This window comes from Condylura cristata, unplaced genomic scaffold (genome assembly GCF_000260355.1).
Source record: "Condylura cristata isolate star-nosed mole 26May11 unplaced genomic scaffold, ConCri1.0 scaffold00033, whole genome shotgun sequence".
Taxonomy (NCBI): Eukaryota; Metazoa; Chordata; class Mammalia; order Eulipotyphla; family Talpidae; genus Condylura; species Condylura cristata.
This window is the reverse complement of record NW_004567134.1, coordinates 16,508,291-16,523,420: the sequence shown is the minus strand read 5'-3', so window position 1 is coordinate 16,523,420 and position 15,130 is coordinate 16,508,291. Positions and strand designations below refer to the sequence as shown.

The following is a 15,130-nucleotide window of genomic DNA, read 5'->3' as shown; positions in this document are numbered from 1 at the left end:
GGGCAGGGGGGAGGAGGCGCCGGCCTCGCTGGCTGGCGCTCAGCCTCCAGGTCTGACACCTGCGGGGAGAGCGGGTGTGGCCGCGAGGGAAGTGGGCGGAGGGGGAGGTAAATCGGGACCCTGCTGGAAGCCGGCCAAAGAGGACCCGAGGCCCACGTGACTGGGCAGGCGCCGGAGCCGTGGCTGGGGGCCAGCCCCGAGGGTGGGGGCTCAACGCTCCGAGGCGGCAGGCAGGGGGCCAAGAGCCCTGGCCGGGTCCTCTTGCGCAAGTCCTTCCTTGGGAAGAATTCGGCTCTGGGTGAAGGGGGAGGCAGCTGGCCAAAGGGGGGGAGGGGTCAGCCAGAGGCCACACCAGCCCTGACCATCTCCATCACCTGCTAGTGCCCCCGCCCCCAATTCCTGCTGGAGAAGGGGAACACCGGTGCTTTGTCCCCAACTGCCTTTGTCCAGGAGGGTGGCCAGGTTATTGTCCCATTGTGCAGGTGAGGCGGAGGACGGCTGAGACCAGGGTGTGGCGGGGCAGCTCCTCACCCTGAGTGTCAGTTTCTGCATCTGCGAAGTGGGAAGAAGGGTCACGCCCCAGCAGGCCTGGAATTCTATGAGCCTGCGGCTCATGAGCCTGCCCTGTGAAGTGCCTGCCCGCAGGAGAGCTAGATGTCTTTCAGGGGAGGCTCAGGGAGGCCCTGCTTTGTCCAGGGGTGGGCAAGAGGCAGTTTCCCTCCCCCACTCCCAGTGTCTCAGATCTGGCTCCGGGGAAAACACCCTTTCCACCCCCGGGTGAGGCCCGCTCTCCCCTGCACCCACCAGCACCCCCCACCCCCGCTGGGGGATGTCGTTGACAGCATTTCCAGGGTGCTGAGGTGCTCTCTGGCCTCGGGAGCCGGCAGCTGTGCTCGCTGCTTCATGTTTTGCCTGCTTTGGCGTCCGAAGCATTTACGCATGTCTACATGTACCTATTTCTGCAGAACGAAAGATATACGCGGTGGGCCCTCCCTGGTGGCGCAGCCGGGTGAAGCCGGCTGCTGCTCCTGCAGTGAGTTCCTCCCCGCCAGGGAGTGACCCACGTGGCGCGGCAGGCCTCTTCCAGCAGGGTGCTTCGGTTGAGCAGTATGAACCCTATCATCAAAAAGTCCCGTAAAAAAAGGGTCATCAAGGGGCGGTGGGAATGTGCCTGTCGCACTCACGTGCTGAGATTTTATGGGAAGCAGCGGCCAAGCGACAGACGGGGCCTGAGGTCACAGCCGCGCAGGCCGCGGGAACAGAGGCGGCGTTACGGGAAGTTTCGGAGTCAGGCAGGGCCGGCTCAAACTCTGGCTCCTCTTCCGCAGGGGCAGTGCGGGCCATCCGCTGGCTGCCCTGAGCCTCAGTCTCCCCACCTGGGCGTGGCCCAGCCACCTCTCGGCTAGCTTGGGGACGGGCAGCTTGGACGTGCCCTCCCCAGCGACGTCTCCTGTTGGCCTGCACCGCCGGCGCGGAGAGGAGACCAGAGCGGAGTTTCCTTCTTTCCTAGACATCAGCCGAAGGGCAGCGGCGCCTCGCAGTCTTCCCCTTCCATCCCTGGCAGTCACACACTTCCTTAAAATGGGGGTTTCCCTTCTGCCCGCTTGGTACGGGCCGCCCCCTCCCCCCTTCAGGAACTGCCTGTCTGAGGAGGTGCAGGCCCCTCTGGTATTGGCCAGATCTGGGCGATCTCCCCTGTGGACTCAGACTGTCCTGGGCAAGGCCCCTGAGGCTGTTCTCAGATGCAAGGGCAGGACAGGGCCTCCTGACAGGGCCTCCTGAGCGGAAGACCTGGCTTGCAATACGGCTCACCTCGGCTAGCAGATCTGGCCCTTCCCCTTTTCGGCTTCTTGGTTCCTCACCAGCAGAAGAAGTGGCATCATCTTATCTACACTGACACAGGGTTGGTTGTTGAGAGAATTCAGCAAGCGCGTGGGGGCCCCCAGCTTGCTCGTTTGCAGAATCACCCTGCGGAACTGTCTTGACACTGTGACCGGCGCGTTCATCAAAGGTTGTAGCAAGAAATCACTACATAAAATTCAGTCTCCGTTGGCTGTCAGATGTATGGAGAATATGACCAGTGCATGTCTCCAATTGAGAGATTTCTCCGGCATGAGAAATGAATAGAATTTGTGTCAGGAAAACTGGGCAATGCCCTTTCCTCTGACGGCAGGTGCTCTGAGACCGACTTGTCTTATTTCCATTTTCGCCTTGGCTTCCAGGAAGCTTAGAGCTAAATGTTGTGCTTCCTGACAGCAGCTCCATCACATGCCATGGGCTTATCTTTATAGCTGAACTTTCCGGAAACCACTGGGCAGATGGTCAGGTATAAGCTTTCCCAAATTCTTTTGAGGAAGAAAGAAGGAAAAGAGGGAGTGAGGGAGGAGAGCAGCTAGAGTATCAAGAGACTAAAACGTAGGCTTGGTTTCTGTGACGCACAGAATAAGCTAATTTAAATGGAACAGAAGTGCACCGCAGTCTGGCCGTAAGCACTCGCGGATGGAACGAGCCTCCTGGGTCGGCGGGACCCTGGCCGCAGACCCTCATCCTCCCTAGGGCGTTGCCTGTGACGCATGTCGGCGCGGCGGCCACCCAGTCTTCCCAAGCAGGGAGACAGGAGCGCGGAAGGCTCAGCCCTGGGAACCCTTGGCCTCACACTGGCGCATGGCTATCCCACATGCACCCCATTGTGACCAAAACTGAGTCGCATCATCACACCTAGCTGCAAGAGAAGCTGGGATGTTCAGTTTTTCAAAGCTTATGTCAAAAAGAAAAAAAAAAAGCACATGTCCAACTCAGACTGAGAAGGAAAACACGTCTGGGAGGACGTGGATGGTTCCGCCCGGCTCCACCTTCTCAGACAGGTGTCTGCACATGGGGGTGCCCTGTCTGCCCCCCGCAGCACCCCGCTGTGCTGCCCGGGTGCTCTTGGGGGTCATTGGCAAAGCAGGTTGAAACAGGTGACAGGGACCCACCTCTGGAGTCTGGTTCTCTCGGCCTGTAGCCTGAGCGTGTGTCTGTTACGGGTGCTCCCAGGGCAGGCCCCACACCTGAAAACCACTGCCCTGGAGGGTGAAGCCACTCTGCAACTTGCCTCTCAGAGCCTGGCCTCAGCCTACTTTCCAGCTTGATCTCGTCCTCCCCTCCCAGCCACACCCCCAGGGCCCAGTCACACTGCAGTTCTCGCCTCTGTCTAAGAGGCAGCTGTTCACACCTCCCTCTGCTTTGGGGCTCCTTTTGTCCAGACCGGCTCCTCCCAGCAGCTTCCTCCCGTCCTCCCTGAAGCCCGTCCTGTCCTGCCGGCTGCTGTGGCTTGAGTCCTCCCGCCTGCGACCCTCAGGCCCTGTTCCTCCCGACTCTTGCTCTCACGGTCTTGGCCTTTCTTGCTGTCAAGGCCTTGCCTTTAGATTGCCTGCCCAACCACATCTAAAGCCTTCCTCCCCCACCTCTGGGTCACAGCCACAGGGCGCTGGGGGCGGGGTAGAAGAAGGACCCAGGGGGTGGAGAGGAGTAAGTGGAGTGAATGAATGAATGCAGACGCGGAGGAGGTAATCCTGACTGGCTCCTCCCTGAGTCCTGAGCCCCAGGCCAGAGAGGAATCGGCTCCGGGGCCCAGTGTCTCAAATTCCCAGGAGGTCAGCTGGGACCCAGCACCCAGCACACCCGGTGCTCAGGAGCTGGCAGGGGCTTCAGCCCCAGGGCTTGGCCTCCACCCACCCACCTGCCAGCCCCGGTTTACTCCCCCTGGCGCCCAGGTCTGTCCTCTAGAAGTAAGATCCCCGTGATAGCCAGAGCGTTATTGGATCACCACAGGCAGCGTTCGAGTCCAGGAGCTGTATAAAAGGGTCTGCTTGGTGAGGACTGTCCCGACAAACCGCGATTTGAGTTCCGCTATCTAGGTAGGAGCAGTGGTCACCGACATTGAGTGTCATTTTCTTGAGGCGGGGAGGGGGAGAGCGTGGCTCCTGGTTCTGAGTCGCCCCGACGTGACGATGCTGTCCATGTCCGAGGAAAGCAGAGCAGCGTTTGAGTTCTTCCTCCTACGGAATGCGCGGGAGGCGCAAAGGCCCAGTGTCCACTGTCAGTCTCCTTCGTCCAGCTCCTTGGTCCTCGGTGGGGACGGAAAGACGGACGACCCGCGGGCGTCAGATTTTGGAGCTGTTTTGGACTCCCGGGCCGCGCAGACGGCCTTGCTCGCCCGTCTGCCTGCCGGGACAGGGAGGGGGCGTTTTCCAGAACGTTACAGCATGTTCACAGCTAAGGCATTCGAGGCTGGAGAACTCTTCGGCAGGTTGGATGCCTTCTAGGGCCAAGACCGGAAAGACTTTGTCCACCAAAGCAGTGATAAGGTATAGGAGTGTTTTAAACTGGAATCTTGGCGGGGCGGGGCGGGGTCTGGAACGTCTCCCTTCCCCCGCGGGGATCCCATTCCCTCCCAACCTCACAGATGAGGCCTCTTTTGGCTCCCGCATCAGGGCTGTGGCTGTGAGAAGGCCTCTGCCCGCTGTGGCTGCCTGTCGGGGTGGTGCTCTCTGGTGCTGTCCCTGTTCCAAGGCGTCCCCTCAGGCGGCAGGGCAGCCCAAGGCAGCCCTCGGAGCCTCGGCACCCTGCTCTGCGGATGGCAGCGGCACTGCTCACCACGCAGGTGTGGGCAGCCCGGCGGGGGCAGGGGTGCGGGCCGTGGGCCCCAGGCAGACAGCGGGTGTGCTCACAGCTGGTCCCTGAAAGCTAGGTCTGCTCCCGAATGAGGCAGGCCGAGCCGTTTCTTCCTGGTATTTACAGGATCTACCTTACCCTTCTACAATTGTTTTTTAGATTTGTGCATACAGAACTGGGGTACAGGCCAGAGGTGTGGGGGGTGAGAGGCTTCACCAGAGATGGAGTGGGGAGCAGGACAGGCCGATGGACTGAAGTACGCCGCTGAGGGGAGCAGCGGGCAAAACAGAAGGGAATAGAGGGGTGAGGTCTGCCGCGCCATCTGAGTCACTCCCTGGCCGGGGATCGAACTCGTGCTGCGGTGACTGCGACAGCTTCATAGTGCTTCAATCCACTGTGCCACTGGGGAGGGCCCACTCACAATTTTTAAATTTATTTCTGCATGCAGTAACTAGGGTACAGGTCAGAGTATGTGTGAGCTGATTCCCTTCCCACAATTGTAACTAGTCTCAGACCACTCTCCCATCCTACCTTTTCCACAAAGCGGTCTCTGTTTCTAGAACTGTCTACTGCTGTTGTCTGCCACACGTATGGTCTGTCCTAATGGACGTGGTGGTAATTAAGAGTTGGGGCTGCAGGCAGAGATGCCATGGATGGCGGCATAGGTGCGCGTGACCCATACCTACTAAGTTTTGTTTTTTATTTGAACATACAAGAGCAGGGGTGTTGGCCAGAGGTGCGGGTGGGAGGAGGCACCGGGAGGAACCTGAAGTCCACCGCTGAGAGGTGCAGCGGGGAGGCAGGAGGGGCGCACGGGGGTCCCTCCCTGCCGGGGCTGGGACTCGTGTGCGGGGTGCCCACGGCCTCCCAGTGCTGAGCCTCAGCCCCTCGTGCCCCAGGGCGGTCCTGTCCGAGGCTGGATTTGCCTGCAAACAGGTGGCAGGGCTGGGCCATGGGTGGTGAAGGGCTTTTGGTCTGCGATTCATAGACTTTTGAGTTTGGAACCGTGGCTAACCCCTCGTCATTCATTTGCCCCAGCAAGGTAGAGCACCTCCTGAGACCGTTTCCCCGTCTGTGAGTGGGATGTAATCAGAAGCTCCCACAGGGTAGCTGGGAAGATCAGCCGCTGAACAGCCCGGTGTCCGGTGCATGCCTAAGGATTGCCGAACATTAATTCCACAACCCCTAGAAGCGTGGGGGTCCTTTCTTAGTGCTGCGCTTCAACCCGCTGCGCCACCAGGGAGGCCCTCGGGGGTCTCTTCTAGGAAGGTTGTGACGACCCTGGGACGGTGACCCGCCGCACACAGTCCTCTCCGCACACCCTATTTCATCCTTTTTTGGCCCAAACTCTCTTTATTAGCCAGACCGTTTTTAGTTAGCAAATGGTGAACAACAGGACGCAACTCCCAACTAGCTTGAGCCCGAAGCTGCCGGGACTGCCAAGCCGGGACGCGGCGGGCTCCTGCTGCGCTTCGGGCGTCTGCTCTGCTTCCCAGCGGTTTCCTCAGGCAGCGCTCTCCACGGCAGGAAAGGGCTCCAAACTCGCGCCCTGTGACTTTGGAACCAAAGGGGAGAGAAACCCTTCTCTGAGCATCCACACAGCAGCCTCGCGGAAGGCCCCAGCCGGGCCCCACTCGGTCACGTGCTCGCTCGTCGGGGCAGGCTCTGTGGCCACGCCGGGGTGAGGTGTCCACCCATTCTCAGCCCCATAAGAGGCACCTAGAACGGGGGAGGGCTCGCGTCCAGGAGATGTCCCGGTCTTCCTTCTTTATGGCTTAGTTCACTTCCTCAGGGACCCCCCCGCCTCTCCTCTGCGAGGGCCTCAGCCTTCCCACAGTCAGTTATAAATTCCCTCCAAGTCTGACTACTCTGGGAACAACTGGAAGCAGGCAAGGGGGTGTGCCCCGCCCTCTGCACCCCCAGCCTCACTTCCGGCCAGGCCGAGGGCCTTGCTGGTGGCCGCCCAGCACCACTTCCTTCTCACTCAGACTTTTGATGGGCTCACCCTGTCTCCCCTCGGCCTGGGCTCAGTGGCAGCCATCACTCACTCTATTTTAGGCCCTCAGAATCCCCCAGCCACAGTGGTTTCGCTGCAGATCTGTTTGGGCCGGTCAGACACAGGCAGCCTGGGAAAGGCTCTTGCTGTTCCGGAAGCCAGCTGGCTCCTGCCTGTGCTGGACATGAGAAGCAAGGAAGTGAGATGGCGGTTAGCGGGTTCACTGACTGCTACTGGCTGACCCTGCCCAGCCGGAGGGGAGCCCTTCCACTTTAGTGGAAGCTGGGGGGCGGGGACACCCGCACTCTGGACGGCCTGTTGAGTTGCTGGCCCTCGGCAGGCCCCAGCCAAGTCCTGGTGATTAATGCACGTTGGGAGGGGGATACCTGTAGCCCAGGTATCCTCAGAAAGTTCTCCCTGAATGAATGGCACGGGCGAGGGGTGCCAGGCTGAGTCACGAGGTGTGCCACCTGGGCACGCTACCCACACCCACTTTTCCCCACAATAACAGACATCGAAAGACTCTGCGTGCTTTTTAAAAAACCACAACAGTTACTTTACTTTTAAGTTTGCACTTTACAAAACCACAAGGGAGAAGTCCTTGGAGGAGAGAAAGTGGGGGTGGGGAAAGGTGACGGGGGAAGAGGAAGGCTCAACAGAAAGCCCCCACTCATCTGGGGGACCAAGTGGAGACCGGGCCCCGGCAAGCCCAGCAGGGTCCCCTATCCTGGCTGCCCAGGCGAGGCCAAAGGGCCTCCGGGGAGGCTGCCAGCCTCTAGGGACTGTCACCATCTGACACGGAGGGGCAGCCACGGGCCAGGGCTCTGGCCGCCAGTGGAAGAAGCGGCCTCCGCCCCTTCCTGCCCGTGCAGGGAAGGCAGCCGAGGCAAGGCCAGGCGAGAGCTACCCGTCCAGCAGCTTCAGGATGCTCTCCCGCTCCTTGAGAGTCTTCCAGGCCTGGTCCTTCTCTTTCTTGGTGGGAGTCCGCTTCTTCTGCCGGGCAGCCATGATCTTGCGGAAGGCGTCCATGACCTCATTGTCTGCCATGCGGACCCGCTGCCTCAGCTCCTGCCGGCTCACCTCCTCCTTTGCTAGTCTGGGGGGACAAGAGGCCAGCTGTGTGGGCAGCCCACTGCCAGGGTGAGCCCACCGACCACCAGGTGCGGCCTTATGCAAGCCTTTCGTCCAAAAGCCATCACAGAGCTATGCTCGTGGTGTCATGTGCTTAAGCTCTGCAGCGCTGGCTGCCAGCCCTCCAGGAAGGCAGGCGCTGTCACTCCAGCTGCCATGAGCAGCCGGCCTCCAGGAGGGCAAGGATGGCCCACGACCCCAGAGCTGGGATGTAGGGAGTCTGAATCAAGGCCGCCTGCCTCAAACTTTCTTTAAAAGGTGCTTCAGAGCCAGAAGACCTGCTACCTTGGCATCCAGCTCCAGAACCACCTACGTGTCGGGGCAGCGGGAGCCCACTCGGGGCACTCGGCCCCTCCAGCACAGCCGATGGCGCTGAGGGCAGGACGCGCCTTGCTCGAGGCCCCGCGGGCTGGCCACGGCGGTGCTAAGGGCCATGCCGCGGGCCCCACTGCCCCGTTGTCGGTGCCGCCTCTCCCGCGCGAGGGGACAGGGGCTCGAGCCAGAGGCGGCTTCAGCTTGCGCTCCGCTGCCTGGGCAGCCTTCGGCTGCGCGCTCGCCTGAGCCTGCTCCAGGGCACGCGCCCCCGGCCCGCTGCCGCCGCTGCTGTTACGCGGCGCGGGCACTGCGCTTCGTCCTTACGGGCCGAGCAGCCGCCAGCCGGTACCTTTAGGTGACCTGTCTGGTTACCGCCCACCCCCTGGCTGCGAGCCCGGCCCAGCCCGGCGGAGAGGGCGAGCGGCCACACGAACGCGCCCGCCTGTGGGCTCTCTGGGACTCAGACCCCGCCGGCCCGTGAGGAGCAAGGAGCTGGGTGAAAGGGCGAGCTCTCCACCGTGACATCCCTCCGGATGTCACCCCCGCGCTGTGAGCAACGCGGGGCAGGGCGGACCAGAGCCAGTATACAGTAAGCGGCCCCGCCCACGCCCCACGGGGGAGCCCGAGGGCACCGTCGACTTGCGCAGCTAGTCACGCGTCCCACCCTTCTGGTGACCAGACTGGCAAGTCTAGGTGGAGAACGCCCTGGCGGGTGCTGTCCTCTCCTCCCTTCCTGCGTGTGGGGAGTTTCTCTTAGGGCAGCTCGGAGGGGGAGGGCTTGCGGGGGAGAAGATAGCATGAGGAGATTTCTCCGCAGTCACACGGCAGGGCACTCAGCAGACTGCGCTGCACGCCTGGAAATGGCCGCCGGGACGTCGTCTTCCACGGGCCTCCCCCAAGTGACGCCGCCGGCCGGCCGCCAGGCACAGACGCTGGCAGGTGGCGTCCAGGACGTCCCCGGGCAGAGGTCCCCCGCATGCGGGGCGTCTTCAGGCGCCCAGGGCTCCCCAGGCCTGCCAGCCCCCGCCCGCTCGCGGCCCTCACCTCAGCAGGTCGTGCTTCTTGGTGCGGTTGTGGGCGCTGAGCGCCTTCAGCTCAGCCTGCCGCTTGCGCAGCTCCGCCAGCACCTCGTCCTCCGAGTCCTCGGCGGGCCGGTCCTCGGACTCCAGCAGGCCCTGCGCGATCAGCTCCTCCTTGATGCGGCTCTCCAGGGACTTGGTGTGAGGCACGCTGCGGGGAGGGCGGCCTCAGCTCAGGCCCGCGCGGCCCCAGGGCCAGGGAGCCCCTTCCCTTCTCTCTGGGACCCCTGCCTCTGCTGGCTCAGGGACAGGTGCACCTGGGCGTCTCAAACACAGGCAGCACTGCCCCACCTCTGTCCGACACGCCGCGAGAACCACTGTCATCCTGCCGCGGCGCTGAGTGTTAACACTGCACCAGACACGATAAAGAATACACAGCGTTGCACACGCACCGTCACAGGTCTGAAACACGCTCCCCACCAGGTACAGACGTGTACAAGTACCTGAAGCAAGCAGGCCCCCACGGAGCGCTGCAGCCAGCACCTGCCTGACAGCCACGGCGGTGACACCTTTGCAGGTAGCTGGCTTGTACCTGCCAACAGGACTGACGGCTGCCGGTCACTGCACCACAGAGGGCCTCGGCCCCCTCTGGGAAGGTGGGGGTGGGCCACCCCGGCCAGCACGCCGGGCTGCAGCCTCTCGGGCTCTGGCTCCCGGCCTCGGCCTCTTTGCTGAGGAAGAGCCCCCCACGCAGAAGTGGACAGCAGGGCCCGGCTGTGGGGTGCACAGCAGGTGCTCACCTGAAGGGCTTGTTCTGGTTGCGGGGAGAGGTGCTGGCCCCGTCAGCCCCCGACTCTTTCCCCGACATGTCAGGAATGGGCGAGTCCTCCATCGGGGAGATGATATTTTCCTAGAAGATGGAGGAGAGTCGCCACTTACTGTTTCTTGCTCTGCTCTGACCGGCGTGGACAATCTCCGCAGACCAGAAACAGCCCTTTAGCTCCTCCAGCCCGCCTCTGTGCCTCCCCCAACCTACTCCCAAAAGCGGTCATTTCAGAACCCCGTTTCTGGGTGCCGACCCTGAAAGGGAGCAGGAACCAGTGAGCGTGACGGTAACACCGGCAGTGGCAACGGGCACCGTGCTGACCGTGTGGGGGGCCGCCTGCCCTTCCCGCCTGGGTCCGCAGCAGCTGGGCTTCTGGCGACCCAGCGGCGCTGCCTCCCAGCCTGCCCTGCGGGAGGTGATCCTGGGGACAGAGTCCTCCAGCGGGAAGCGCTCAGAGGAGGGAAGGTCACACTGTCTGTGGGCTGGGAGCGGCCTGGGGCGACTGCGCGCGAGGTGGCGAGGCCCCCAAGCCTACCCTCCACTAAGCTGGAAGGTCTCCAGCCTAGGAGAAAGGGCTGTGGGCTCGAGTCTGAGGAGCCAACGGAGGCTCGGGGGGAGCCCGTGGCGGACAGGAGCCCGCCGGGCTGCGGCCTGCTTCTGCTTGCGAGTGGTGTGGCCCGCCCAGCAGCTCCCTTCCTCAGCCTCTACCCTGCTGCAGCAGGGGGCTGACTGCTATCAGGCTCCCAGGGAGAGGGTGTGTGGAAAAGCCCTAGCGCTGGGCTCAGTCTCGCCAGCACTCGACAAGAAACCGGGGTGCTGGCGACCCAGGGGGCAGGGCTGCGGCTGGAGACGAGGGGAGCTGACTAGCTAGGCGAGCTCGTCTGCGAGAAGGATCACGCCACGTGCTCACCACCTGGACCTTTCTAACTACACTTCAGCCCACACCACCACGGGAGTAAGACGCGGGTTCTGCGGGGGCGCGGGCTGCGGTGCTGACCTCCACCAGGGCCTGCAGGAGGCGCTGCGTCAGCGCGCCAAAAGGGCACCCGTCTTCTGGCTGCTCGTGCTGGGCCTCGGACTTCTTCAGCAGGGCATCCACATCTGGAGCAGACAGAGGCGGCGGCCAGGTGGGCTCAAGCCCCAGGAACGTAACTGGCCTGGGGCAGGCAGGGCGGCGAGGGGCCTACCTTTAGTGTCCAGTTCAGTCAGAGGCCCCAGGAGGCCTTTCTTCTTGTCAGCCACGGCCGCTGCCCGGGCCCCGTCCTTCTGTTCCTCCAGCAGGTCCTCCTGTGCCCAGCGCTGGGAGTAGTGCTTCCCCAGAGGCGGGATCTGTGGGTGAGATCCCTGGTCCCAAAGGTGGACACTGGCCAGCCAGCCCCAGGACTGGCAGTCACAGGCTCTCCACTCACCGGCTGCTCTGCGTCCGAGGCCCAGCCCCACGCAAGGCCTAGGCCTGCTGTAGGCGAGAGGAGGCAGAGGACCCGAGCGCTAGCCCCCCGGCCCAGTGGCGGCCGGCACGGAAAGCTGAAACGCCCACAGGCGGCGTGGGGTGGCTCCAGAGGATTGGCACAGCGGGGTGTGTCTGTATGGCCCATCTCGGGTCCTGGCGGCTGCCCCGGGAGAGAGCTAGGGCCGAGTTAGGAGTGAGAGGGAGCCACCCTCTGCATGCCTGCGTTCCCTACCGCTGTGTAAACCTTTCCTCAGACTGCTTGAACGTTCAGGCAAGACGAGGCGTCTAGTGAAGCCTCGGTGCGGCAGCACAAGAGACCCGCATTCTGGGGACTCCGCAGGGGTGCTCTGGCGGAGGTGACACGAGATCGGGGCCCTGAAGGTGGAGTCAGCTTGCCCGGGGGGAGCTGGCGTGGAGGCCCAGCAGAGGCAGGAGCCCAGAGCGGGGCTGATGGCGGGGAAACGCTGGGTGGGCCGGTACCGCCGCGGGGAGGGCCGGGCCGAGGAAACCCGAGGGGGCGCTGGGCTGTGCCACCGAGACCGAGGTGCCCGGACCCGGTCCTGCGGTCTCGGGAGCCAGAGGAGCCCAGGCAGAGGCGGCGGCGCCGTGGCACCTGGCCGAGACAGCTGGCCCGGGCGGCGCCCCTGCAGCCTCTTTACCAGCACACTTTCAATTCCATCGCCGACTCCCACAGACTGACGTGAGAAGGGAGAGTGTGAGACTGGTCAACGGCTGACCCAAAGTGGGGGTGACTGAGGCGAGGGGTACAGAACGCAGCGAAACAAGACGCCTCGGATGCGGTCCCCACGGGATGGTTCAGGGGGCGCAACGCGAGGAGAAAGCGGGGGAGGGCCTGGGGTCGGGGTGGCTGCGGGGCAGACAGGAGGCTGCGCAGGAAGAAGGGAGAGGACGCAAGGCTCCGGGTCCCCACGGAGCCCCCCGAGCCCTGCTGTCGGGCGCCAGGCCTCGAGCCCCAGGCTTCCGACCTTGTAATGTTCAGCCTCATCTTCCGGGGGCTTCAGCAGCTCCTCCAGCGTGCGCACCTCCTCGCTGGTGATGTCAGCACAGTAGGGCTCCACCGAGGCCCAAAACCTGCAGGGGCAGCAGACCCTGAGGAGGCCGCTCTGCTGCCCCGGCCTCCGCCGGGCCCTCCGTGGCCAGCACTGCCCCTGCCCCGACCCCCTCTGCGCGCGCCCCCAGCACCTGTTCGGGGCGTCGTTCTTGGGGATCCGCGGCACATCGATTGGGTCATCAGTGAATTCATACTCCTGGATTTTAGGCTGCAGGTTCTTGGACTTGGGGCGGCCGGGGCCGGGGCCGGGGCCGTGCCCCGCCTTCCCTTCCAGCTTCTGCTTCTTGGGCTTCCCATGTTTGGGGGGCGTTCCTAGCTCATGGTCTCGACCCAGCTTCAGGAACCGTCGGTCGCCCTTCTTATCCTGCCAGTCGGTGAGGATCTGGAACCCAGAGACAGTCACTGCCAGGGAGCAGGAAGACTTGGGACTGCTCTTCCCCCCGGTAAAGAGTCAGAGTCCGCGCTCGAGGGGAATCCAAGGCCCCCATCATCCCTTTCATTTAGCAAACTCCTACTCATCCTTCAAAACCCAGCTCCTTTTCCACGCCTGACCACAGGATTCACTGTATACTTCTCGTTGCTCTGCTCGTGTGCTTGTCTGCACTGTGTCTGACCCCATCTGCATCCCTAAGCCAGCCACGGGCCTTCAGTGGAAAGGCCAATTGGTGACCATACCCCACTCCCCAGCATGTGCCAGCCATGGGAAAATAAGCTGGTGGTAGCTTTTGGGTGAAGATACCAGCTTCTCAGCAAGCCTTCACAGTTCCACACAGGAAGCTTCTCTCCCCTCGGCTGCTAAAATCACCTGCTCTGAAGGCGCCTGTGGATTCCCAGGGTCTGCAAGGTAATTCTGTTCCCCTGAGGCGCAGCTGGGTTGGCAGTGGCGGCACTGACCCGCCACCACCAGCCCGACCTGCTGTTCGGTGACGGGAAGAAGAGCACTCCTTTCCCCTTCACCTGGAAGCTCGCTACAGGAGACTGCGAGACTCCTTAACCGCCTCTGTTCCCTCGACCTGGCACAGCACTGGGTATTCAGGGCTCAGCGTAGTGAACATGTTCATGTAACGCACAGAAAAAAACCCTCTCAATCCTCGCAGAAGCGCGGAGGTAGCTACTGTTACTGAGCCCACTTCACAGACAGAACTGATGTCCGGGGCACTGGTGTTCAAGGTCACAGAGCTGGGGCACACTAGCAAGGCCGAGGCCAGAATTCAAATCCACAGCTCGTGACGTAGTGCATCGCCTGTACTGGTCCAACCCAGCGCCCCTCCCGGCGGTGACCTTCCTCCCTAATCACCAGGACCCAGTGACCACCACAGAACCCAGAACTAACGGGGAGCAGGGTGGAGGTCTGATCTGGTCCGTGGTCAGAAGTCTGAGTTGACGAGGCTCGCGCACGTTCCTGCCTACTTCACGTGTCCCGTGAGCCCTCGCGGGTCCCTCTTCTCCACCCCCCACCCCAAGTTCCTGTGCCCCCGGCTTCAGCAGATGGGGTCACTCCGTGACACACCCCCGAAGGGTCGTGGCCCATCTCTGGTGACAGCCCCTGCGTGGGGAATCACCTGGGTTTCGGCCTCAAGCACCCGCAGGCGCCGGCTGGCGGAGGAAAGCAGGGTCTCAAGCTCCAGCTGCAGAGTGTCCAGCTCCTCGATGCCGATGCCGTCATCCTCGGAGCGGGCCAGCACCGCCGTGTAGCGGGGACAGACCTTCAGGTGGTCCACAGACTTGAAGTCGTGGAACTGCAGGGGGCAGTCCTTCAGCTCACTCATGGCCCAGGAGGCGGGACCGGAGCTGGAGAGCAGAGGGCCGATGATGGGACACAAGTGGCAGCGGCAAACCCGCGCTCCTCCAGCCTGGCACAGCTTCCAGAAGGCCAGGCTTCGGCCCCCTGCGGGCGGCTGGCACGGGCGGGGACTGCTCGCAGAGCGCCTACCTGTGCTGGCAGGCGCAGGCAACTTACCAGCTTCCCACTGAATTCCTCACCCGACCCCAACGCAGCCACGCTGGGGCCCACTCTACAGAGAGGGAAGCAGGCTCGCTCAGGACGGGCCAGGCGCGATCCATCCAGTGGCCTCGAGTGTGCATCCGCACGCTGGCCTGCCCACGCTGGCCCTTCTTCCCCGCACTTCCATTCCTCTCCCAGGGAAGCCCTGACTCTCAGCACGCGGCCTCACCGGTTAATGTGGTCTAGTACTCTGTCCTCACCCTTGTCCACCTGTGCCCAGGTAAACCAAGCGTATCTGGGTCCAAGCCCAGGCTTTGCCCTTCCCTGGCATGAGCTTCTGAATAGGTTTCCCCTACCTGGGCCTCAGTCCTCCCGTCTGCAGAATGGGGACAGAGCCCGCGCTGTTTCTGCACGGGAAGTCTGAGACTGTAAAACGGGGTTCCAACAGCACCTACCTCCCTGGGATGCTCTGAGGATTAAGAGGTGATGCCCGTCAAGAGCCCAGTTCAGTGCCTGGCACAGAAGACGTGGGTCTGCTTAGTGGCTGGCCCCACTCGTGGGTCGCCCCAACGTCCCGCTTTCCGGGTCCCGGTCCTCGAGGGACCCCCCACGGGGCCCCCCCTACCTCCTCACAGCCGCCTCCAACGGCCCCCGGGAGGGGGCGGGGAGTTCCGGTCTGACGGCGCCACCGCCCCGGAACAGGCTGAGGGCGGGCCGGGC

At 63.0% G+C, this 15,130-nt stretch overlaps 2 protein-coding genes across 4 annotated transcripts in view; one reads left to right on the top strand and one right to left on the bottom strand.

The window, feature by feature from the left end:
- Positions 1-15,130, top strand: part of LOC101619714 (actin-related protein 2/3 complex subunit 4) — a 38,632-nt gene that overhangs the window by 14,379 nt on the left and 9,123 nt on the right. The gene's annotated exons all lie outside the window — the stretch shown is intronic.
- TADA3 (transcriptional adaptor 3) lies at positions 7,188-15,124 on the bottom strand. Of its 3 annotated transcripts, XM_012732111.1 has the most exons (10): positions 15,036-15,124; positions 14,866-14,923; positions 14,028-14,256; positions 12,597-12,847; positions 12,380-12,485; positions 11,131-11,272; positions 10,941-11,044; positions 9,918-10,027; positions 9,143-9,328; positions 7,188-7,748 (listed from the first exon to the last, which is right to left on the bottom strand). In XM_012732111.1, exons 3-10 carry the CDS (start codon positions 14,232-14,234, stop codon positions 7,556-7,558), a joined length of 1,299 nt encoding a protein of 432 aa, XP_012587565.1. In that variant the 5' UTR covers positions 14,235-14,256; positions 14,866-14,923; positions 15,036-15,124; the 3' UTR covers positions 7,188-7,555. The 3 variants fall into 3 exon arrangements, with proteins under 3 accessions (XP_012587565.1, XP_012587566.1, XP_004692443.1); XM_012732112.1 differs by lacking the exon at positions 14,866-14,923; XM_004692386.2 differs by having other exon boundaries at positions 7,191-7,748; positions 14,866-15,124.

What these genes read in the sequence shown, in the direction of transcription:
- TADA3 (XM_012732111.1), bottom strand. Translation starts at nt 14,234, where the DNA reads ATGAGTGAGCTGAAGGACTGCCCCCTGCAGTTCCACGACTTCAAGTCT. An exon ending in AAGAACGACGCCCCGAACAG is followed by an intron (nt 12,486 to 12,596) that starts GTGCTGGGGGCG and finishes CTGCCCCTGCAG; the next exon opens with GTTTTGGGCCTCGGTGGAGC. An exon ending in GACTGAACTGGACACTAAAG is followed by an intron (nt 11,045 to 11,130) that starts GTAGGCCCCTCG and finishes TGTCTGCTCCAG; the next exon opens with ATGTGGATGCCCTGCTGAAG.